The sequence below is a fragment of the Caretta caretta genome, chromosome 6 (assembly GCF_965140235.1).
Source record: "Caretta caretta isolate rCarCar2 chromosome 6, rCarCar1.hap1, whole genome shotgun sequence".
NCBI classification, from domain to species: Eukaryota; Metazoa; Chordata; order Testudines; family Cheloniidae; genus Caretta; species Caretta caretta.
The window spans coordinates 124,658,106-124,683,216 of NC_134211.1; the positions used below are offsets into that span (position 1 = coordinate 124,658,106).

At 46.2% G+C, this 25,111-nt stretch overlaps 2 protein-coding genes across 8 annotated transcripts in view; one reads left to right on the forward strand and one right to left on the reverse strand.

Moving 5' to 3' along the window:
* The window catches only part of GPR137C (G protein-coupled receptor 137C), a 31,717-nt gene extending 14,536 nt beyond the window's left edge, over positions 1-17,181 (reverse strand). For 2 of the 3 annotated variants that reach the window (XR_007356992.2, XM_048852174.2), the window contains exons 1-3: positions 16,645-17,177; positions 2,710-2,753; positions 1,057-1,285 (exon numbers count right to left, since the gene is read on the reverse strand). Coding sequence is in view for 2 of the 3 variants with exons in the window: in XM_048852174.2 (XP_048708131.1) it covers positions 1,057-1,285; positions 2,710-2,753; positions 16,645-17,001 (630 nt within the window). In the remaining variant the exon portion in view is untranslated. Of the gene's footprint in view, positions 1-1,056; positions 1,286-2,709; positions 2,754-16,644 lie in introns of all 3 variants that reach the window. The other variant, XM_075129997.1, reaches the window with a different exon arrangement.
* Positions 16,790-25,111, forward strand: part of TXNDC16 (thioredoxin domain containing 16) — an 87,342-nt gene continuing 79,020 nt past the window's right edge. For 3 of the 5 annotated variants that reach the window (XM_048852155.2, XM_048852160.2, XM_075129996.1), the window contains exon 1: positions 16,790-16,881. The gene's annotated coding sequence lies outside the window, so the exon portion shown is untranslated. Of the gene's footprint in view, positions 16,882-17,395; positions 18,612-25,111 lie in introns of those variants that run through there. The other 2 variants (XM_048852154.2, XM_048852153.2) reach the window with 2 other exon arrangements.

The following is a 25,111-nucleotide window of genomic DNA, read 5'->3' on the forward strand; positions in this document are numbered from 1 at the left end:
AAGGTTAAGTGCCCAATTAAGAAGCACTTAAGGAACAATGCGTCTTGGAAATCTCCAATCCACATAAGAATGTCTCCAGGAAGACTTCAAGATACCATGTGGAGCTGGACTTTGCATAGGAAAGAGGAGGGGGTCTCCACCCACAAGAGAAAGTCTGTTTAAGCCTGTGGGAGACCCCTTCATTTGGTCTTCACCCCCAAGGATACATCTTCTTAGCCGGCTGAAGAGGCTCTCTCTCCTTAGCCAGCTGAAGACAAAATGGAGAGGTCTCCCACAGGCTTAAACAGACTCTCTCTCTCCTATGCAAAGTCCAGCGCCAAGATGGAGTTCTGGAGTGACTTGCCCAGGTGACATGTCCATGCATGACTCCCAGTTTTTACAGGCAGAAGCCATTTCCCACATGGTATCTTGAATGTCTCCAGGAAGACTTGTGTGGATTGGTGCTCAGTGCTCCCAGCTGATAGAATGCGGTTGTGTCTATACATCCTTTGGTCAAGTCTGGAAACCTGGGGAGGGAAGGAAAGGCATGGAGAGGGGGAACCCCAAGCCAGGTGCAGTTAGCCCATAAGGAGATGCTACATGTAATGGAGCGGGATACTGCTTCTGACACAAGTGATGTAAGCTGGCTTTCTTCTACAACAGGCCACCAGAGTTTTATTACTAGACTGGGTTGCTAGTGGATCTGGTTTATGGGTGTCACATTAGCAGAGGATTGCAGTTACTACCAAATGCCTCGACATTAAGTGTCAGATAGCAACACACCATCAATACCAGATCTTGACTCTGTACTGAAACAAGTGATTTAAGAAACTCAAGGAAAAAAAAAAAAGTCCAGTATTGACAGTTATAGTGATCTTCTGTTGCACCAACAGATCTCCTGCAAGCACAAACACAAATTGAAGAACCCAAACTGAAAAGAGTTTGACTAGTTCCAGGCTGGAACTCTTTTTGTTCTGTGTTTGCAGAGCATCTAGCATGATGGGGTCATGGTCTTGGACTTGCACCCCTATGGACTGAAGTAAATAATTCAGCACAGCTTATACAGCATTTACCTACCTTTGACTCGAGGTAGACGTTCGCCGATGACATTTTTGCAAGTTTGCACATACAACAAGCTAATGAAATGGCACAAAGAATGAAGAGACTGTCATTGACTAGTGCCCGAACAAATACTGTCCATCTCAGCCGACTCTCTGGGACATCTTCATGGATAAGCATTGCACAAGTTAAATTCACAATGAGAAAGAGAAGGCTGGTAAATATGGAGCCCAGATACAACAGGACCCTGGAAAAAGAAAAACTGATTGAGCAAAACAGTCTGAAGAAGTCTCTACCGCTGCATCATCTCCCTTGTTCTCTATTAGTTCATTTTACTCCCAGCATTGTTCTTCATTTGCTATAACTCAGCAAGCTAGCAAGTGTGAAAGGTCAGTTATGTAGACAAGGAATTAGGGAAGCCATTTAGAAGTCAGTTTAAATTGTTTAGTCGGCATAGTGTGTAGAGCACGGGTATTTAAAAGTCACTCAGTTGGTAGAAGCTTGCAAGAAATCAGGAGTTACAAGATTCCTGTCTTTCTATCTTAAAGTTGCAAGATAAGAACTTAACTACTGGTTTAACTTACATTCATGTAAGTTAGAGGCTCTGAGAGTCAGCCCAACCACCATCAGCCTTGGTGAAAATAAGTGGCTGCAAACACAGTCGAATTACACTCTCCATTGAGAGTGTGTCTCCTGACACAGGTCCATTAGTTCTTGGCCTATGGGTCTAACGGACACAATCTGAAGTCCTGCCTTCCATACAGAAAGATGTCCTACTAAAATGACTTAACACGCAGGCTTGAGCCACAGGCGTGGTTGGTGTGTTGCGAAGCCACAGCATGGGTTCATAAGCTAGGGATCACAAAGGTCCACAGAAGACAAGACTCTCTCATTGGCTTATGGCTAGATAGTGAATCCCAGAAGTGTTCTACCATGGTTTTCAGCCTTTTCATGGGTCACCCTAACCTGCTGGAGCACCAATACCCTCCCATGAATTACAGAAACATGTGCTGTCTAATGCAGTGCTCATTCTAGACCCTTAGGCTAGGTCTACACAGCAGCTAAGCCACCTGCAGCTGGCCCATGCCAGATGACTCAGGCTCGTGGGGCTGTTTTACTGCTGGAGCCCAGGCTCTAGGATTCTGTGAGGTAGGAGGGTCCCAGAGCTTTGGCTCCAGCCTGAGCCTGGAAGTCCACACAGCAATGAAGCAAGCTTGCAGGGTTCAGGTTGTGGGGCTGAGCCAGCTGGCACTGGCCAGACATGGGTGTTTTCATTGCTGTGTAGACGTACCCTTTGAGAGTTGCAGGGAAGCTCTCACTGGTGCTATGTGTGTTAGTAAAGTTAGTTGGCAAACCAGGAGCTATAGCATCTCCCTTTTGGGTACAATCGAGTCCTTCACCCCCAGACCCACATAGGCACCCCAATCCGATGATCAGGCTGCCCAGTGACTAGCCCACAACTTCTTCAGGGCTTTGCTTTCCACCCTGTACTCTGAGGTAACTGAATTAATCTTTGTTAAACATCTGAGTAAGAGACAAAACAAAGCTATTGCTATGAAGTTTGAATGTAGCGTTTGGTAGATTTCAGACACTGACTATCTTTCAGGTACACTGTACTGTTAATACACCCAATGAGAGCATGTTTGGGGTAGGCAAGAAGGAGTCACTTACTTGTACTTATTGAATTCTGCTGCACATTTGACTTTGAATATAACCTACAAAGGAAGAGTGTGGAAAGTTATTTTAACATGCCCATAGTATGTGTTACAGATCATGTTGTAGTGACATTAGAAGGGATTCTGCTCAGCAAAAGGGCAGAAAAGGGTGGGGTTTCTAGTTCTCCATACTCTTAATACTGTTTGTAGCCTGCAACCATTTGCCACATAGAAAATTAACCTGTTCTGCTAGGTGGACTGAATAGGTCATGAGAGTTTAGTCTAAACAACTGTTTTAGTAGCTAAGCAAGTAATTTATGAATCCAGTTATTCGTTGGGCAATAACTGCGAATCCTGTCTTGCTCTGAAGGACTTTACAAGGAGAGTGGGATTTGGTCTTCAGTAGCTGAATGTGAGCTACATTGTTCAGCAAAATAAAGTTGTGACAAGCTTTTCATATTGAATATTGTAGGACCTCAGTCATGTTTAATTTCTTTATTAAAGAAAGGGCTTTAGCTGCTATTCTTAAATTAGACATTAGGGGGCTATTTCTGGTTAGCTTTTTATATTTGATTACGTTAGAACTCATGGCAAACTATATTGCAATAGAGTACGTGCACATTCGCTTCTGGGTTTCTTCACCCTGGCAGAAGCTCAGCTGGCTATATTTGCTTAATGATTCACCATATATTTGAAGACATTCTTCAGAAGGCTGAAGTCCCAGACGTGCTGAATTCTGCAGAGTAGAGGATAGATTTACAATTTCATATGTCTAGAAATGTGACGAAAGTTAGCAGCTCATGTGATGTGTCAATCTTTGGAGCAGCTCTTCAATTGGGAAGGGAGCAGTATGGGCAAGTTGAGGCTATAAGCATCTCTCCTTCTTAAAAAGGGTGTTGGGTACACGTGACATAAAAGGGTACAATCCAGACTAATGAGCAGGTGTCACCCCTGCCCTGTAACCTTGAGTACCTTACAATGCCTTGCTGAAGTAGCTCCCATCTGGACTGCTCACAAGTGGCTTTCCAGCATGCAAGCCACACCTTGAGTGTCTGCATCCGATGAAGTGAGCTGTAGCTCACGAAAGCTCATGCTCAAATAAATTGGTTAGTCTCTAAGGTGCCACAAGTGCTCCTTTTCTTTTTGTAACTGCAACCTGTCAGTTACACCCTGCTTCTCACCAGCCTTGGTTATACTGCAGGAGGACCCCAGCATACCCCGCAGTCATGTATGTCCTGTATTGCCCAGCCCCCTTTGACAGTACAAAATGTTTTAAGTTTGTTATTCCTTTGAGTGAATAATATGCACATAACTTGTTACCCAAAACAGAATTACCCAGACACTTCAATTTAAACACTCTGGATTAGATAAAACAGTAAAACAAGATTAGCTACAAACATTGAGTAAGAGTAATGATGCACAAAGAGTCAGAAACTGTTACAAGAAATACAAATACCTAACAAACAAACTAGATCAGAGTCAAGCAAAGTTTCTTAACACATGCTTTCAGCAGTCTTACTGAAGAACCCCTGTGTCATAGTGTGGGGGACTCAGGGCCCTGCATGCCCTCACCCCCACTTCCTGCGATTCACCAGGACTCTCAGCCAGACAGTAAAACAGAAGGTTTATTAGAAGACAGGAATAGTCCAAAACAGAGCTTGAAGGTACAGGAAACAGGACCCTTCAGTCAGATCCATCTTGGGGCTGACCCTGATGCTGGACCTCCCTCTATTTTCCCCAGCCAGCTTCAAACTGAAACCCCCCCCTCCAGCAGTCTCACCCAACCACACCCCCTGCTTCTCCTCCAGCCTTTGTCCAGTTTTCTGGACAGAAGGTGTCACCTAGCCCCAACCCCCTCCTGGGCTCAGGTTATGTGCTCATGTATCAACCCTCAAGTGAAGTCCCACCCTGATATCCCACCACCAATGCAGACTCTACCAGTAAATACCCCCCACTGTCACACCCTGTCAGAGTTCAGGGCTTGCTTTCTTTGTCACTTCAGGTGCACTAATGCGATGGGCAGGGAGAAGAGATGGTGCCCTGGGGTGTTTCAATCCCTCTCTAGAAAAAACAAAACAAAAAACAAACATTTCCAGCTGGGAAGTACGAGACAAAAGTCTATGTGGAAGGATGTTCCCTTCTGGATTTCTTGCTCCTGTTTCAGCTTTCTTTGTTTCCCTCCAGGTTTGATTATTCTGTTTACTGCTTAAAATGCAAATTAAGCAGAGTACACATTGCTTTGTTTAGGACAAAGCAATTTCCCCACCTCAGTTTCGGCAGGGTTGTGGGGTTTGGAACGTGTTAATATCATACATACGTACATAATTTTATAATTTCACATACAACGTTGCCACATATTTTATCAGGATGATCCTGACCAGCAGGTGAGTTTTCAGAGGATGCCTTAGAAGACATACTATTGTAGTACCTTTTAGACAAGATGCGTAGGATGACCACCTGTCCTAATTGGGTGGGACAATCCTGAAATGCAGTGTTCAAGTCCCAGTCAAAATCACGCCAGGACGGCATTTGACCTGGGTTCCTTGCGGCATTGCTTCACACCTGTCTGAGGTTCCGGGGTGGCACCAGCTTCTTCCCAAGGGGTGAGGTGGGCCTTCACCCCCCTCCAAAAAGGGCCCCACCCCCTGGCCAGGCCGGAAGCCGAGCCATGGTAAGAACCCTCGTAGGCAGTCTGCTGTGGGGAGCCCCGGACCCTCCTCCTGCCCTAGGCAGAGGGCCAGTGTGCCCAAGAGCAGCCCCTGACAATGTTCTAAAACAGAAGCTAATGAGGCTCTCATATTTTGAGACCAATCAGAGCATCAGTATAAGACTTTGTCCTTTAGAACATGCCTGCACATCTCCGGAGAAGGCAGATTCCTAACCTCTTTGAGCAAGTGGTAGCAAGGCAGGAGGGAGTCACTCCATCTAGATCAAGTGTCTATTGCGCTTCGAACTGCAGTGAGTCATCATCATACGGTGCTGACTAATGCTTCCAGTGTCTTCACCAAGGACTTAGGCAGGGTTTGAACTTCAGTGAAGTTGGCACCTAGACCCTGTAGGCTCCTTTGAAAGATTCTAAGGGTACAGGAACCAGACAGACAAGTCTCCGGCTACCGAGATGCACGAGACAAGAATGTCGTGACCTTCCTATCTCCTAATCCTTAATTCAGTAAAGAGCCCTATTTTTCAGTGGAAGTTAGCTGGCAACAGCCTCAACGCAGCTAGCAAGTAGAATGGCCGCTACTTGCATTCAGGCTGTGGGGGTTTGTAACACAACATCACTACTTTCAGCGTACGAATAATGAAAGTACTTACGCAGGAGGAGGAGAAGAAACATGATTTTAGTCTTTGGAGAGCATTGGCTGTTGCTTACAAGGATATGAGTATTTACTGGGCTAGTCTGGCAAGGAAGAGTTTTGAAAGAGAGAGTCACACTCATATGGTCTCAAGATTTCTGAAGCCAAGGTGGCAAGTTTGATGGGGTAGCACAGCTTTGAAGGAAGCTTGGCATGGTTTTGCTGAAGGATTGGGAGTAAGAGACTTTACCAGTTCTAGCAGACACTTGCCCTTGGATATTAAAACAGTTGTATGATCATTGCTCAAGAGCACCCACTGCTGCAGGAAGCTATACTGAAAGGCTAAGCTCCTACAGCTTCCACATCATGGGTGTTTTGTGCTAATTAACAGCAGTTTGCTGCTGACTAACTGGGCAACATTCTGACCCGACATCTCCCTCTGCCTTCATGTCTGAGCCATCAAAGCTGCCAATTCACATTATGACAGGCTTCAGAATACAAAGTTTCAGCAACTACAGATGGCAAAAGGCTTCTAGGAAACCTTTGCCACAATGAAATGGCCACTAGCACTCATGACTGAACATGTGTCCAATCCAATATGGCAGGTCTGTACAGTACAGTATCCCATCTGACAGTGGCCAGTACCAGACTCTCCAGAGGTGAAGAATGCCACATAGACAGATGTAGGATAATCTGACCCCCCAAGCCTGTTAGGCCTAGTAGCTAGAGACTGGCTTAAGATCATCAAAAGCTCAACTTATTTCTGAGACTAGATATTTTGCCTCCCAATTCATCCTGAAGAGCTATTTCTCCACCATGATATTGACAGTGTAAGGGCTTTTTCCATATTCCTCCAAGCTGTGACTATTGCTGGCATATCAGCGGGACATGGGCCGGCTATGCTGGGGATTTTCTGGTTTTGAAACCAGCAAGAGGGACATCAAGATGAGTCAACTGGAGAAGTCCGTGGTTAGCGAGTGTTTGTGTATCCTGGACATCTGTGTGTCAACTAAGAGGTTTGTATCATCATCCTGAGTGACGATTCTGAAAGGCACAAGTCAGAGCTCAGACCTGGCTTTTAAGAGATTAAAGTAGAACAGAGTGTTTGGCTTGTGCTTTCTTCCCCCAGCACTCTTTGCTACACTAAAATCCCCTGCACTCCCAGTGGGACTGAGCCATTGATGGGAGGTCAGAGAGAAAGTCTTGTTTATCTTGATCTAAAGAGTCTATTTCTTAGTACTTAATTGGCTGTACTAGGCAGCAGGTTCCCTGTCCATGACCGTTAGACACTGATGCAAGCATTGAAGCGGCCTTGTAAAGAGTTTCTAGAGCATCCCAAAGCTCCGGGATCCTTGTTCAGCTGCTGCCATGAAGAGTTGAGGATGAGCATGCAGGACCAGTACTTCAAATTTTGCTCACCCTGAAATATTTGTAATGATCTAAGCGCCTTGGCAGGAGATAGACTTTAATAAACGCCATCGTCGTGTGTTAGGTCTCACCTCCTCGATGCCAATTTTAACAGTTTAGGCAGGCCATAGCTTACTGCTACTAAAGGCTTTATACTATTTGCAAACCCATGACAAGTTATCCAGTAGGTTGCCATCTAGAAGAGGGTCTTATTTGCTAACAGGGTACATCGGGATTTAGCTGTAGCCCCCAGAATTAGGAGTTTTACCCCTCAAGATTAAAGGGTGGAATTCCAGACCTCTCAACACTGGCCTAACTCTGCTGCCCTTGTATTCAATGGTAAAAATTCCATCAATTTGGATGGGAGCAAAGTCAGGCCAGTGTCAAGAGCTTTTGGGGGTGCGGGGGGGGGGGGAGAACAAACCCTAGCAGGCCAAGACAGAATGATCAGCCTCTTGAGATGAATGGGGAACCCCACCTCATGGTGCAAATTCACTGCACAGCAAGTCAGGGACTGGGGAATTCAGGGGTTCCTTGATGCTGCGATGCAACAGTGATGGAGCTGGTGGATCTGCTGCTCATTTGATTCACTGGTCAGATGCCCAGTGTTCCTACCCCACCCAGTGGGGCAAGCAGTGTAGCAGCTACTCCCTGTATTTGGAACAGCAGCCCTATGGGAGAGGGGCAAGAACATTTTCACAACCTCCCCTAAGTGCCAGCAGAATCCTTCAGAGCAGCTAGCCTGTCCACCAGCTGTGCTCTGGGGGCTGGGGAAGGAACACATGAGATCTGGGCCTTAGACAGTTCACACCTGTCCTTCCACAGACTGCAGGCTCAGGAAGAAAGCTACACATTTGGAAGGGTCTTGGGGTTGCAGAGGACTCCAGTTATGTAATGAAAGCAGCCAAAACTGACAGGTGAACTTCCAATTTGCCAGAGAACATTTCCCCACTTTCCCTTGGCAAGTGGATTTGTCAAGCCTTTGACAGGTGGATGCTCATAGACTTTAGATGATCATGATGGTCCCATCTGGCCTCCTGCACATTGCAGGCCATAGAACCTCACCCACCCATCCACTCCTCTAATAGTGCCCTAAACTCAGGCTGAGTTACTCAAGTCCTCAAATCATGGTTTAAAAGACTTCAAGTTACAGATAATCCATTTACACTACATTAATCTTGTAAGTGACCCATGCCCCAGGCTGCAGAGGCAGGTTAAAAAAACCCCCAGGGTCTCTGCAAACCAACCCAGAGGAAGAGTCCTTTTCAACCTCAAACATGGTGATCAGTTAGACCCTGAGCCTGTGGGCAAGACCCACCATCCAGACACCTGGGAAAGAATTCTCTGTAGTAACTCAATGTCTTGTCTCCAGCAGTTGGGGATTTTTGATACTGGCAGTCACCAGTGGGCCACATGCCATCATAGGCAGTCCTGTCATACCGTCCCCTCCATAAATTTATCAAGCTCAGTCTTGAAGCCAGTTAGGTTTTCTACCCCCACTGCTCCCCTTGGGAGGCTGTTCCAGAACTTCAGTCCTCTGATGGTTAAAAAAAGTCGCCTAATTTTGAGTCTAAACTTGTTGATGGCCAGTTTATATCCATTTGTTCTGAGGTCCACATTGGTGTATAACGTAAATAACTCCTCTCTCCCCCTCCCTGGTATTTATCTCTCTGATGTATTTATAGGGAGAAGTCATCTCCCCTCAACCTTCTCTTGGTTAGGCCAAACAAGCCAAGCTCTTTTGAGTCTCCTCTCATAAGACAGGTTTTCTGTTTCTCAGATCATGCGAGTAGCCCTTCTCTGCACCAGTTCCAGTTTGAAGTCATCTTTCTTAAACATGGGAGACCAGAACTCCCCACACTACTCCAGGTGAGGTCTCACCAGTGCCTTGTATAATGGTACTAACACTTCCCTGTCTCTACTGGAAATACCTCACCTGATCCAACCTAGACATTAGTCTTTCATGGCCGCATCACATTGACAGCTCATAGTCATCCTGTGATCAACCACTACACCCAGGTCTTTCTATTCCTCTGTCACTTCCAACTGACAAGTCTCCAGTGTATAGGAAAAATTCTTGTTAGTTCCTAAATGCATGACCTGGCACTTTGCATTATTAAATTTCACTCTGTTTCTATTGCCCCCAGTCCTTGTATGATATTCTGATCCTTCTCCATAGTGGCAATAAACTCCCAACTTTGGGTCATCTGTAAATTTTATTAGTACACACCCCCTTTTATGCTAAGATCAGTAATAAAAAAAATGGGACCAGTCTTATTTAAGACGACTGAACCCTGAGAAACTCCACTAGCCGCCTCCCTCTAGCCTGAGAGTTCACTTTTCAGTATGACCTGTTGTAGTCTCCCCTTTAACCAGTTTGGTTCCACCTTTCCATTCCCACATGAAGCCCCATCTTCTTCAATTTAACTAATAATTTCTCATGTGGAATGGTCTCAAATGCCTTACTGACATCCAGGTTGATTAGACCGACTACATTTCCCTTTAAAACAAACACACACAATTATCTTCTCACAGAAGATGATCAGGTTGGTCTGGCACAATCTACCTTTTATAAAACCATGTTGTATTTTATCCCAATTACCATCCACCTCTATGTCCTTAACTATTTTCCCTTTCAAAATTTAAGACCTTGCATACAATTGAGGTCAAACTAACAGGCCTGTAGCTTTTTAAAAATAGGAACTAGATTAGCAATTGCAGTCAGTGTACAACCCCTGAGTTCACAGATTCATTAAAAATCCTTGCAATTGGGTTTGCAATTCCATGTGCCAGTTCTTTTAATGTTCTTGGATGGAGATTATCCAGGCCCCCCAGTTTAGTCCCATTGAACTGTTGGAGTTTGACTCCCACTTTGGATGGGGTAATTTCTACCTCCATATCCCCATTACCATTAGCCACCGTCCCACTATCCCTAAAATCTTCATTGCCTTAGTTTTTAAATGAGAGTAAAGTATTTGTTGAAGTGTTGGGCCATGACTAAATAATCTTTAATCTCCACCCCATCCCTTGGTGTTTAGCAGTCCCACAATTTTTCCTCATTTTTTCTTATTTATAGGACTACAGAACCTTTTACTATTAGTGTTAATTCCCTTTGAAAGGGCCAACTCTGCTAGGCTTTGGGCAGTTCTCACTTCATCCTCACACTTGGATGTCCAAGAGGTAGCTTTCCTTGCTGATCCATCCCATCTTCCATTTCTTATATGCTTTCTCTTAATCACTTGTTTGAGATGCTTGCTCATCCAGCTTGGTCTGCAACCCTTCCCTAGGAATTTTTTCCCCTTGCTCAGGATGCAGGCTTCAGATCACTTCTGCAACGTTGACAAAGTAATTCCAAGCCTCTTCCACATTCAGAGCCTTGAGTTCTTTGGTTCAGTCCACTTCCCTCACTAATTCCCTAAATTTTTTAAACTTGCTCTTTTGAAATCAAGGACCCTCATTGCAGACCTATTTTTGTTCATCTTTCCATTTAGTTTAATTGGAATTAGGTCATGATTACTAGAACCAAGGTTGTCCTCTACATCCAGTTCTACTACCAAATCTAAAATGGCATCACCTTTTGTTGGTTCATCAACTGTTTGGTGAAGAAATCGGTCAGCTATCACATACAGGAGAATCTGTGCCCTTCTATTATCAGTAGAACTTGTCCTCCAATCTATATCTGGGAAGTTAAAGTCTCCCATAATCACACAATTCCCAGTAGTATTTATTTCTTTAAAACCATTAAAGAAGTCTCTACCCATATCCAAACTGGATCCTGGTGGTTTGTAGCACATCCCAAACACTATCAGGGGAACATCTAGCAGCTTTCTTCCCTAACAGACTTTATCCATTCCATCACTTATAATTTCTTTAGAGTCCACCTCATCATAAATATACAATGCTACTCCACCATCCAAGCAGTTAGTATGTATAAGAGCATAGATTTCTAGCTACAAAGTTTTAATATGGCCACATGTCTTTGAATCAAGTTGGAAATTAACAGGAAGGGGCAGAGGAAAAAAGAAGCCCTAGCAGGCTGAGCCATATTGGCCTGGCAGACCTGTACAGGTCCCTTGGTCAAGCAGAGCTTCTTTGTGCCAGCCTGACATACAGAGGGACTGTTCAGTGCTGTACCAAGACTGGATGGCAGTACTGGAGTTGTAAAGGAGAAGTCTCTCTAGGAAGGAAAGAAGGAGCTAAGAGCTGTAAGTACTCCACAAACACTCGGCACAGGCAGTTACCGCCAAAGTCCCCCATTCGAACAGTCAGAGCACAGGGATGTACCTCTAGCCACTGCTTTCAGTTGGCCAGAAGGGATTCTATATTACTCCTTAGAACGATCTTGGTTCGCCTGAAGTTGTTGGAAGTCCCTCTCTCCGAGCATAAAGATAAGAGACAGAACGTGGTTGCCTAATTTAAAAGGAGCGATTATGGAGACATCTGGGTGTGTTGTTACCATGAACCAGTCACATTTGGATATGCTCTTTTGTCATTAAGAACCATCTACACTCAAGAGTTAGGTTGACGTTGTCACATCCTGACAAAATCTTAGTGTCGATGCAGCGATGTCATCGAAGAATGCTTTCATTGATGTAGCTACTATTGCTTGAGGTAGAGGTATTCCTACAGGAATGGGAAGACCTCTTCCATTGGCACGAGCTGCCTCTACACTACAGAATTATGCCAGCTATAGCTATGTGGCCATATGGTCTCTGTATAAGGTACATCTTTGCTACAATCACACACAGTTCAAGCCCCTGCAGTGTAATAGTACAGGCTCTTCTAGGACCACACCCCAGAAGTGCCCAAAGTTTGCACCAAAATCAAACAACAAAAAATCTTTCAGTCTAACCAAGAACAGAAACTGTGGAAGGTTAGTTTCTTCCCTCCCAGAATGTTAGTGCCCTGATCATAAGGTCACTGACAAATCACAAGGGCTTGCTGGGATGCACTCTGCATTTCCCAGCACAGAAAGGTGGCAGCATGTCTACTATGTCACATGGTGGTGGGCACTTCCAATTTCTGGAGACTCCTTAGCTGGTGAACCAGGCAGTTTTAACACTGTCCAAGATTCCCACCACCCAGTGAACCCATCCTTAGAGTCATACTGTTGAAGAAATATAGGAGAACCAGATAAAGCTAATGAGGAAAGGTTTAAGGGTACAAGAATGAATGTGGAGCATCTTGGGAGCTCACCGATTAGTGACAGAACTGTTCAGTTTCCTTATCTAGCTTGGATATTTTTGGGATACAAGAACTCCCAGGCTGGGTACGATTTAATTACACTGGAGCAGATGTGCATGTACAGAAGGGGAAGTGGTCTAGTCAGTTCAAGAATTACAAAAAGAGAAACCCAGACAGGTTGGAGGTCATGGATAAGCCAACCTTAGGGATGCAGCCTGCCAGAGGACCTCTTCGCCTCCTGCAAGGCAGAGCCCTGAGTCATATTGCTATACACGATAGGGAGTGATGAGGGCAACACTTGCAAGCAGCCTTTTGTAGAAGGGGAAGCAAGTGGTTGCTGTGGCTGAAGTTACTCACAAGGGGCCTCTCCAGATGATTAAGGCAGGGAGTGACTGGCAGTAGAGGGAGAAGACTTCTTTCAGAACTAGCCTACTAGGAAGATGCCAAGATGGCCACTGGCAGTGGGGTGCGGGTGGAGAAGCTATTTTAGGTTTCATCTGGAGTATCATTGACAGTTCAGTCTCCAAGCTAACTCTTAGATTTATAATTTGGAGATACACCTCTTTGGAGGCATGATTGGGGGGAAAAAGTGACCCATTTGAGTCAAATTGCTGACTTGGACATCTCCAAGGAAACCAGAGCTCAGACTAAGCCTGATGAAGTTAAGATGAAAGCAGAACCTCTTTTAATGAGTTGAGATGGAGTAAGGAGAGATGTGGGTTATGTATCAAACTGCTTGTTCATTAGGAGCATCAAAGTACGTAACTAGCTAGCAACAGAAGGAAAACCACAACTGCTACTGCTAAAGCAGCAGGTCTCTGGCAACCAAGAATAAGACTCTCAAAATGAGCGTTGACAAGTTGAACAAGAAAATTACACAGTGGGGCTGGAAGCCCAGAGAGAATCCTAGTCTGTTTTTATTCTGCACTTTGTTGGGGAGGTGGGGGGCATGGAATTGTGTTTTTCAAACAGGTAATTCATACAGAAATAATGTGATTTGTCAGTAGGGGTTTGTGAATTAGAAGCCTAGTACAGTTTACCCTCACACCCCAGCACCACTTTCATCTTTTAGCTCACAAACAATTCAAGCATGAGTTTGATACACCCAGGTCAGCTGGGAGCCACAGTGACATGAGATATAAAAGCATTGAGAGGGGGGAGAAAAAAAAAGCCATGTTTCTACAGGGTCCTAAAGGCCTTGATTATTCAGTCTTCTCCAAGAAAGCCAATGGGTAGCCAGCCTAATCTTCTGCTTTAAAAGAGGTGCTTACCACCAGCTTGCAAGTCAGGTATTTGAATCATGGTGTACTACATCTACAGCTCCAAAGATGTTACTAGGTGGAGAAGGAGTACTTGTGGCACGTTATAGACTAACAAATTTGTTTGAGCATAAGCTTTCGTGGGCTAAAACCCACTTCATCGGATGCATGGAGTGGAAAATACAGTAGAAAGATATATAGTTCCATACCACCCATTCACAGATCATTATCAAGAACTGAAGGACAGTGTCACCTAGTTTGTTTTAAGTGTCACCATTTAGCAAGTTGTAATTCTATACTAAAGGCCTTGTCAATGCAAGAGTTGCACCCACTTTCTAATTCCATTTAGGAACTGTTTTTAGATTGGAGTGGCCCCCTTGTGGTGGCACCTCTTGTTTCAGATTAAGAGTCCCCTGTATGAATTTAGCTGGGTCATCATGAGCTAAATCAAGGCAGTTCCTTACTGATTAGTTAACAATCTAGGACAATCTTAGAGCCAAAGTAAGAAGTGTAAACACAAGGGGGTTGTTCCAGTCTAACCTTGCCAGTTTCATCTGTAGAGCTCTTGGGTCTCAGCTCAATTCTTCTGGAGGGCAGGTGAACAAATGGTTTAGACCAGGGATTCCCAAATTGGGGGGCGGGGGGTGGGTGTCAAAAGGTTATGACCAGGGTCACAAGCTGTCAGCCTCCACCCCAAACCCCATTTCACCTTCAGCATTTAGAATAGTGTTTATATATATATGTGTTTTTAATTGATAAGGGGGGGTCCACACTCAGAGGCTTGCTTTGTGAAACAGATCACCACTACAAAAATTTGAGCACCACTGGCTTAGACATTGCAGGCACTCTCTACCCCTGCCTTCTCAGAAACGCCATGGGCCCAGTTGTCCACCACCTTGCACCGAGTGCAGTTGCTCACACTTGTGCAAGCAAATGCTGCTATTCTGACCCACAAGGATTTTACACCCACTTTGCACGACTTTCAGCCTGTGGTCCATGGACCAATGGGGATCTGCAGACTAGGCCTAAAATTTCCAAAGGGATCCACACCCCCACATGAATTTTTTTAATTTTTTTTTTTTTAAAAGGGTCCACAAATAAAAAAGGTTGCAAACCAGTGCTCTAGTGTATGTGACTCCAGAAGCTAGTTGAGGCTCCAGCCCCCCAACCAAGTATGTGAACATAATTTTTAACAAAGAGACAAGCTATTCTAGATTCCCCCTCCCCAATTCAAATTCCATAGCTATTGACATTTAGATTAATATTTGTCTTGATGCTAGAACTAGGCAAGGAAAAAAATCAACACCCCTCCTCAAACCCATCTCCCCTGCCCCCCAGTCAGTTCTCCTTGCAAAATAAAGTTTGTCCTTCCCTTTATCTCACCCATTTGAATTTAGTTTGCAATTTCATAAACAGAATTAGCTTTGAAGAAAGCCCGATGCACATAAAACATATTGCAGTATTTAAGTAATTTACACATGTAACAAAAATCTAGGCACATTGTTACCAATACGAGCCCAATTATCCCCTCTTCCCTTTGCCTTTTGGGGACATATTGAATACCTACTAGTAGGTAAATTCGAATTTGGCAGAGAAGACAGCTGTCAAACAACAAATGTTGCATAACCACCTATTTTATTACCCTATGTGTTTATAGCTTTGACAGTTTTTAAAAATTGACAGCTTCACCAGTCTTCAGGGTTGTTTTTTTTGGGGGGGGGGGGGGGGGAGATAAAAAGGGAAGAAATGTAGAAGAAACTGTACTGCTCATCTTGTGTGTTATCATGTGAATGCCAATGTCCTAGGGAAAATGAAATCAATTCCCCTGTGACTGAAGGATTTCAGTGGGTTGGAGATTCCTTTGTGAGGGTGTTAAACAGCTGAGAGCTGCAGAGTAAGGCAATCTCAACGATAATAATACAGCTAGCCGGAAAGTATTGCCAGATTAGTTTGTGACTTGCTTCATCAGAGTCCATGCAGAGGGGGAGCCGTTCATCAGAGGCCGGGCTAAGGATAAATATCGGGGGGAATTTGAGGGGGGGATGGATTAGACACACACAAATAAGCTCTGGAGGGAGAGACACGAAAGCCAAGTGACAACCAACAACAAAAGCCACCCAAATGGCCTCGCAGATGTCCCAGTAAATAGTGGCCCATTGTGTTAGGGGCTGAGCAGCGACTCTAGCCCTGAGCCTCGGGTTTGGGGGGTGAGCGCGGGGTCCCTGGAACCTCAGCACAACAAGGGGCAGAAGAATAAACCTGCTAATAATAAAAAAAAGAGGGGGGGGGGTGAGAGAGAGGGGAAGACGCAGCAACAATAGCAAAAGAGGCTCTAGCTGGTGACGTAATGGTTGGCGACCGTCCAGCCCCTGCTATCACCACTTTATCTAGTCCCCCTTAAAACCTCCCCCACACCACAACACAACACAGCCCAGTGGAGCAACGCGGAGATTATTTGTCTTCCCAAGTGACACTGTGTGTGTGTGTGGGGGGGGGGGGCGGCAAGGAAATCGAGGCAAATCCCCGCAGCCTCCCCAGCCCCAAGTTTGCAGAATTTGGTAAACACCCCCCCCCCCCCAAACAACAAAACAACACCACAGCCCAGTGGAGCAACGCGGAGGTTATTGGTCTTCCCAAGTGACACTGTGGGGGGCGTGTGTGTGTCTCTCTCTCTGTGGGCAAGAGAATCAGGGCAAATCCCCGCAGCCTCTCCCCAAATGTGCAGAATTTGGTGTGTGCCCCCCCCCCCCCCCCACACACACACACACAGCGCCGCGAGCGGGACCCCCCCAGCCCCGCACCTACCTCGGCGAAGTAGAGGTGGAGGAGGCAGAGGCTGGCGAAGAGCAGGCAGCCCGGCGAGCAGTGGAGCAGCCAGCGGGCGAAGGGCGGGCGCGGCAGCGGGGCGGCCGGCGGGGCGCCCGGCAGGGAGCCGGCGAAGAGCACGGTGCGCAGCGCCGCCCACAGCAGGCAGAGGAAGAGGCAGAGCGTGCGGTAGCTCAGCCGCTTCTCCCCGGCGCAGAGGAGCAGCCAGAGCTGCAGGTAGGCGAAGAGGAAGAGGGAGCCGTACAGGGCGGTGTGCAGCACCGTCAGCCCCAGCGCCACCGGGTAGGGGACGGCGGGCATCGCCCCGGCGGGGGGGGCAGAGACGGTCCCGCTCATGGGGCGGGGGAGCGGCGACGGGATAAAAGGGGGGGGGCGGGTGGGGGGTGTAAAACCCGGGGGCGGGGAAAGCCCCCCCCTCACAGCAGCGGCTAAAAACCCATGCAACAAAAGAGCCCGCGCCCGCCCGCCCGGCTGCAGCGCTCCCTCGCTTCGAAAACAACTCTCGGCTGGAGCCGATCAGCTGAGCCAGATTATTTGAGGCGCTCGCTCCGGACGGCGGACTTTTCTCATTGGCTCCCGCCGGGCCCGCCCGCGCCGCTCCCTTCCGCCCTTGCCGGTGGCGGCTGGGCCTGCCAGTCAGAGCCGGCCCGCCCTCCGCGGGCTCTCCGGGCTCCGTTTTGTTCTTGGGTTGCCGCCGCCGCCCGACTCGGTTTCCGACCTCCCTCACTTTGTTCGCCTCTCGCCGCCAGGCTTGTTCTCCCGGCTCAGCGAGCCGCCGCTGTGCGGTGCGCCCTCCCGAGCCGCAGCCGCGCGCTGCCTGGGACTGGGATCAGCTGCGCGGAGACAGGCCTGTGCGGGCGGGCGGGTCTGTGCGGGGGACAGGAGCGGCTCAAGGTCTGCGGGGAGGCAGCGCAGAGATCCCCATTGCGATAGCGGACCCCACAGATCCCCATTATTATAGAGGGTTTGCTGGTGAGATCGCTATAGGGAAGGTCAGCGATCCCCACAGCTGTAGGGGTAGCTCAGAGATCCCCACTGCTATAGGGGAAGCTCAGAGATCCCCATTGCTATAGGGGAAGCTCAGAGATCCCCACTGCTATAGGGGAAGCTCAGAGATCCCCACTGCTATAGGGGTAGCTCAGAGATCCCCACTGCTATAGGGGTAGCTCAGAAATCTCCACTGCTATAGGGGAAGCTCAGAGATCCCCATTGCTATAGGGGAAGCTCAGAGATCCCCACTGCTATAGGGGTAGCTCAGAAATCTCCACTGCTATAGGGAAGCTCAGAGATCCCCACTGCTATAGGGGAAGCTCAGAGATCCCCACTGCTATAGGGAAGCTCAGAGATCCCCACTGCTATAGGGGAAGGTCAGAGATCCCCACTGCTATAGGGGAAGCTCAGAGATCCCCACTGCTATAGGGGTAGCTCAGAGATCCCCACTGCTATAGGGAAGCTCAGAAATCCCCACTGCTATAGGGGTAGCTCAGAGATCCCCATTGCTATAGGGAAGCTCAGAAATCCCCACTGCTATAGGGGAAGCTCAGAGATCCCCACTGCTATAGGGGTAGCTCAGAGATCCCCACTGCTATAGGGGTAGCTCAGAGATCCCCATTGCTATAGGGGTAGCTCAGAGATCCCCACTGCTATAGGTAATACCTAGATCTCCAGCACAGTAAGGTTTAGCTTGGCCTGGGTCTTTCAGCCCTAACTGTGGAGCAGCACCTGTGTCCTCCTGCTATCAAGGGTGAGCCCTGTTACCTGCCCGCTGGAGGCATCCAGTGCCACCACTCTCGGCAAGAAAGGCCCAGAGACACACAGGAGCGGAGGTAACGCGGGGCTGATGTGATCCCATCCCACCAGTGCCAGAGGAGGGATGGATGGAGAACTTCACGCCACTGTCCTCGGGGCAAAAAATGGTGTCTGAAACACACAGTAGCGCCTGCCAGGTGAGTGAGGCCCCGAAGCCATCCTGGGGCATGCTCCATTTGATCTATTCACAGTGCAGGGCTTTCCACAGACTCCAGTGGGAGGGTCCCTAAGGCCAGGCCGGACAAGCAGACAGAGGGCAGGAGGCAATGTGTAGACAAGCCAGCTTCAGTCCCTGACCAGGAGCAGAAATTGTTTCCATCCAAAAACATGCATCAGTGAACAGGGGCTTTGCACTTGACTGTAACCAGATGGGACAACATTGGCTCCTGCAGCCTTTGCAACCCAAACCATGCTGCAGGGAGCTGACTTGAGAAGTGAGAACCAGAAAGTGAAAGTGAAACCTAAGTGAAAGTGTCCTGAGGGATATTTCCTTTGTCCCAGCTGCCAGGGAGATGCAAACAGCACTGGGGGTGAGAAGTAAATTAGCTTTTAAACAATTCTAGTCATTTAAAGTGGGACTGGTAACAGAGGAGAGGGTATAGGATACCCCCTAGAGATTCCCCTACACAAAGGGACAAGTTCAGCTGGCTTTAGGGCTTATGTGCACCCTGGAAATGATCAAAGCAGCTGGAGTGCTTGTGTATCTTCTAATTCCCTGTGTGTGTATTTTTGCTTTTCCATTGATTTAAAACCAGTAAGAGGTTAAACAGGAAATGGCATGGGACACACAGATTCCTGGAAAGAGTTGATGTAGAACCCTAGTGTAAATGTCTAACATTAATAATAATAATATTTTGTAGCTCTTATAGAGTGCTTTATGGGCCTGATTCTCCAGCTCCTTAGGTGTAAAGCACATCCATGCAAAGTGTCAGCCTTCTGATTGGGTAGCATTTCACACCCATTCCTACGGAGCTGTATATTCAAAGGGCTGTATACGCATAATCTCACAACTCCCCCGTGAAGGAGACAAATGAGTATTTTACAAATGGGGAAACTGAGACAGTGAAATGAAAGGACATGTGTAAGGCTGTGCAGGGGGTCAGTGGCAGATCCAAGATTAAAACTTGGAGCTTCCTCACTCTCACTCAATGCTCTTTCCACTAAACCCTGCAATGTTGGGACACAACCAGTTAACTGAGTGATGCAAACAAACTGGCAAGGACTTTGGTATATTTGTATTTATATTTAACAAAGAGAAACAATTCTTCACCAGCTCTTAACTGCATAAATCTCACAAAAGTGGCTGAAGTCTTTCCTCCTTTAACTCCTCCTCCCTGTTGATGAGTCCCTCCCCCATCCTCTGAGAATGGGCAGCTCTTTGGGGCTTGGTTTTTGGATCTGAACTGGGAGGTGCCTAGCTCAGTGGTGGGAGCTCAGTCAGAGTGAGTGCGTGTACCCTGTCTACCTTTCTGTTACCAGACTTAATTTACTGTGACAACGTTGTCTTATTTCTCCCGCTCCTTGAAAGGGCGGCATGCAAGTTCAATTGCTGGCCAAAGCATCAATGATTTATTCCTTCAGATATAGTTTAGGTAAGACAATATTACCTTCAGCTCTGTTTTGAGCATGGACTGTAAAGGGACTGCTCGCCCTGAGCAGGAGTTGAATATCTGTAAAGGCGATAGAATAATTACAGATACCACAATGAAACTACATGGCCAATGCATTTACCAGAGTGCTTGCATTCCCTGTTTCAAAGCGGATGAAACATTAATAAACGCTATGTACAAATAGTCTTCTTTAGCCAGAGCATTTTAAGAACTATACATTGTAACCAAAAACCAGCCAGTGAAGAGCTCGGAAGGCAGTGTGTTCTAACGGACAGAGCATTGGTTAAACGTCCGAGACCTGGGTTCTAATCCTGACCGTGGAGAAATTATTTCACCTCTGTGTGTTCCTCTTCCCACCCTTTGTTTTGGGAGCTCTGTGGAGGTGGGGGCCGGGGCTGTTTTACTATGTACAGCGCCTTGTGCAATGGGGCCCTCGTCTTAGTTGGAGCATGGGGGATCTACTGTAATACAAATAATAAAGTAACAAATCAGCATGTTGCAGACAGCGTACGTAGGCCCCATTTTCCACTATGGCTAGTGGTCACTGGTTTTGGGTGTCCAACTGGAGACACCCTCGGGGCCTGATTTTCAGGGGGTAGGTGTCTTAAGCTTAATCAACCCGTCCCAAACCACTAATCGCTTTTGGAAAATCACACTGACTAAATCAATCACAGCCAAAGCTGGAGCCGGGACTGGAACCTGCTTGGAAAACATGGTCGTTCCAGTCTGAGCGAAAGGAAAATTGTAAATTGCATTTCTGGTGGAAGCACAACCCATTGGCTCTTGCCAGCTCTTGTTTATCTTTGGAATAAATACTATGGGCCAGATTCCACCCTGAGCTGTGTACACACAAGCCCCACTGAAATCAGCAATGTACAAGTGTTGGTACCAGAACATAAGAATGGCCAGCCTGGGTGTAACCAGGCTGGTTCTGGTGGGACCCAACGGAGAGTGCCAATTCAGGACAAATTGCTTCAAGCAGGGCAGTTACAGCCCCAGGATGGGGTTTTTCCACCTCTAAGGTAGGGTTACCATATTTGAACATTCAAAAAAGAGGACACTCCGGGGGGAGGGGGGGGAGTATTTGCTCGCGCCCCCCACCCCAACCCTACCCCTTCCCTGCCCCCATTCCAACCCCTTCCCCAAAGTCCCCTCCCCAATTTTGCCCCCTCCCTGCCCCATTGGACCCCTTCCCCAAATCCCCACCCTGGCCCTGCCTCCTCACCGCAGTGCACCGTGTTCCCCCACCCCCCCCCCAGCCGCGCAAAACAGCTGTTTCATGGTGCAAGCGCTGGGGGAAAAAGCGGGAACTTTCTCAAATGATCAGCATTCACTCTCTTGAATAATCAACTCTTCTTTGTGGAAAAATAATAATGGCAAAATCCTGGACATTTTTAGATATTTAAAAATTCCTCCCGGATGGCGATTTAAGAACCAAAAAGCCGGACATGTCTGGGAAAATACGGACGTATGGTAACCCTACTCTAAGGCAAACCAAACCAGCCAGACAGAGACGACTTTGGTTTTACCCCCCTGGCTAACCACAAGTCACACAAGCAATTTCCTTAGATACTCCAGTTTTCCAGTATCACCATCAGTGCCACTCGTTATGGGGATGAATGGTTATGAAAACCAATACCCCAAGAAAAGCAAAAAGGTTCTCTCGATCCCAAAGGACCAAGCCCCAGACTCAGGTCAATATACAAATCAGATCTTACCCACAAATCACGCTGTTGCCAGTCCTTTAGAATCTAAAATCTAAAGGTTAATTCATAAAAGGGAAAAGATGCAGATGATAGCTAGATCTGGTTAAATGGAATCAGTTACATACAGTCATGGCAAAGTTCTTGGTTCAGGCTTGTAGCAGTGATGGAATAAACTGCAGGTTCAAATCAAGTCTCTGGAGAACATCCACAGCTGGGATGGGTCTTTCAGTCCTTTGTTCAGAGCTTCAGCGTAGCAAAGTTCCTCCAGAGGTATGAAGCAGGATTAAAGACAAGATGGAGATGAGGCATCAGCCTTTTATAAGTGTAAGAACACCTCTTTGTTCTTACTGTGGAAAATTACAGCAAAATGGAGTTTGGAGTCACATGGGCAAGTCCCTGCATAGTTTGCTGAGTCACAAGGCCTGTCTGCCTTCTCTCAATGGGTCAATTGTGTAGCTGATGGTCCTTAATGGGCCATCAGGCAGGCTAGGCAGAGCTGACACCAACTTGTCTGGGGTGTCACGCAGAAGCATAGTATAAGTTTGAAATACAGACAGTAGAGAGCCACTATTCATAACTTTAACTACAAAAATTATACACACATATAGACAGCATAATCATAACCAGCAAACCATAACCTTTTCCTAGACAACTTATTTGACTCCCCTTATACAAGCTTTGTTGCCACTACAGGAGCTTGGTTGAAACAATAATCTATGCGGTCCCAGATTATGTCAACATCATCACACTGGGTCAAACCAAAGGTCCATCTAGCCCAGTATCCTGTATTCCGACAGTGGCCAATGCCAGGTGCCCTAGAGGGAATGAACAGAACAGGTAATCATCAAGTGATCCATCCCGTCGCCCATTCCCAGCTTCTGGCAAACAGAGGCTAGGGACACCATTCCTGCCCATCCTGGCTAATAGTCATTGATGGACCTATCCTCCATGAATTTATCTAGTTTTTTTGAACCCTGTCATAGTCTTGGCCTTCACAACATCCCCTGGCAAGGAGTTCCACAGGTTGACTGTGCATTGTGTGAAAAAATACTTCCTTTTATTTGTTTTAAACCTGCTGCCTATTAATTTCATTGGGTGACCCCTCGTTCTTGTGGTATGAGAAGGAGTAAATTACACGTCCTTATTTACTTTCTCCACACCAGTCATGATTTTATAGACCTCTGTCATATCCCCCCTTAGTAGTCTCTTTTCCAAGCTGAAAAGTTCCAGTCTTACTAATCTCTCCTTATACGGAAGCTGTTCCATACCCTAATCATTTTTGTTGCCCTTTTCTGAATCTTTTCCAATTCCTATATATCTTTTTTGAGATGGGGCGACCACATCTGCACATAGCTCCAAGGTCAAAACACAGTATGTAGTATCTGGACCTGTTCTGCAGGACAGTTGACAGAAAGGAACAGATTCATACTCATAACTGTGCCCTCCAAATAGATAATAATTACCCCTTTGGACTCAAGTGAATAATCAATATTCTGGGTCTTGTGGGTTATTTCTGTTAGGAGGAGAAATTGATGTAGTCTGGTATGTCCATGATGCAATCCTGTTTATTTACAAGAATGTACAAAGTCCTATTCCCCTGAACACTGGGAATCAAACTGTCTCCAGCTGTTTGATTCCATTTGCTTATAGTCCCAAGCCTCTTTCCAGCCAGTACTGCGCCCACAAAGCTCTCTTGTTCTTTGCTTTTTCCTAGGTTCACACTACAAAGTGCTTCTGTCTGTCTGTCTCTGGGGCTTCCTTGCTGCCATCTGTATACGTCTGTGGTGTTTCTGCTCCTTCTCTCACACACAGATCTCCCTCCAAGAATACCTCGCCCCCTGCATTTGCATTCAAACTCCTCCACCCATATAGCTCAGATTCCTGACCAGCTTTGGGCGTGGCCTGTCTTTTGAGTGGCGGCTTCTATTGCTTCAGCTATCTATTGTAGAAAGAAGCTTGATTGTTTTTACACTTATCCTCAATGAAGAGGCAGCTCTTCTACCTTCAGTGAGGTTTCACTCAGCCCCCCAAAAAACAAACATTACTTACACACACACAAATATTAAAGGAACATTATTAAGGTTGCAAAGTCAAGTACTCAAAAGTTAGGAAATGCCAGAACTAAGGTTGCCTGGGCAATCTCAATTTGACCTGCTTGTGCATATGCATTACGAGAGTCTTTAGTTACAGGATCACATTCTGTTTTTTCCTCAGGACCTCTGCCTCATTCAGTGCACAGGATGGACGGTGCTCAGTCAATCAGTAGCTATTCAGTACTTTGTTTTCTCCTTGCTGCTCAATGTGTGGCTCCTAGTCTTTTTTAATTGACCACTATTCAATCCTTGCTTTTTGAAGGCAGAATTATATATTTCCTCATGGGATTTTCTAGGATGTCACTACTCTAGTATCCGAGTGTTTCACAAACATTAATCTATCTTCACAAAACCCTGTGAGGTGCGGGGGTATTAAACCCATTTTACAAATGGAGAACAGAGATATTCAGGTCAAAAGTGTTCGCTAATTTTGGGTGCTCAGTTTGAGACTCCTAGGACCTGATTTTTTCAGAGTACTTAACATTAGCTCTGTAATGCTCTAAGTAGGGCTGTCAAGCAATTAAAATCACAATTAATCACATGATTTAAAAAAATTAATTGCGAGTAATAGCACTGTGAAGCAATAGAATATCATGTGTTTACATATTTTTGAATGTTTTCTACATTTTCAAATATATTGATTTCAATTACAACAGAAAATAAAAAGTGTGCAGTGCTCATTTTATATTTATTTTTGGTTACAAGTATTTGCACTGTAAAAAACCAAAAGAGATAGTATTTTTCAGTTCACCTAATACAAGTACTGTAGCGCAATCGCTGTCATGAAAGTTGAACTTAAATGTAGGATTACGTACAAAAAAACTGCATTCAAAAATAAAACAATGTAAAATTTTAGAGCCTGCAAGTCCGCTCAGTCCTACTCCTTGTTCAGCCAATCACTCAGGCAAACAAGTTTGTTTACATTTGCAGGAGATAATGCTGCCTCCTTCTTGTTTACAATATCCCCTGAAAGTGAGAACAGGCGTTCGCATGGCACTGTTGTAGCCAGCGTCGCAAGATATTTATGTGCCAGATGTGCTAAAGATTCATATGTCCCTTCATGCTTCAGCCACCATTCCAGAGGACATGCGTCCATACTGATGACGGATTCTGCTTGATAACAATCCAAAGCAGTGCAGACTGATGCATGTTCATTTTCACCATCTGAGTCAGATGCCACCAGCAGAAGGTTGATTTTCTTTTTTGGTGGTTTGGGTTCTGTAGTTTC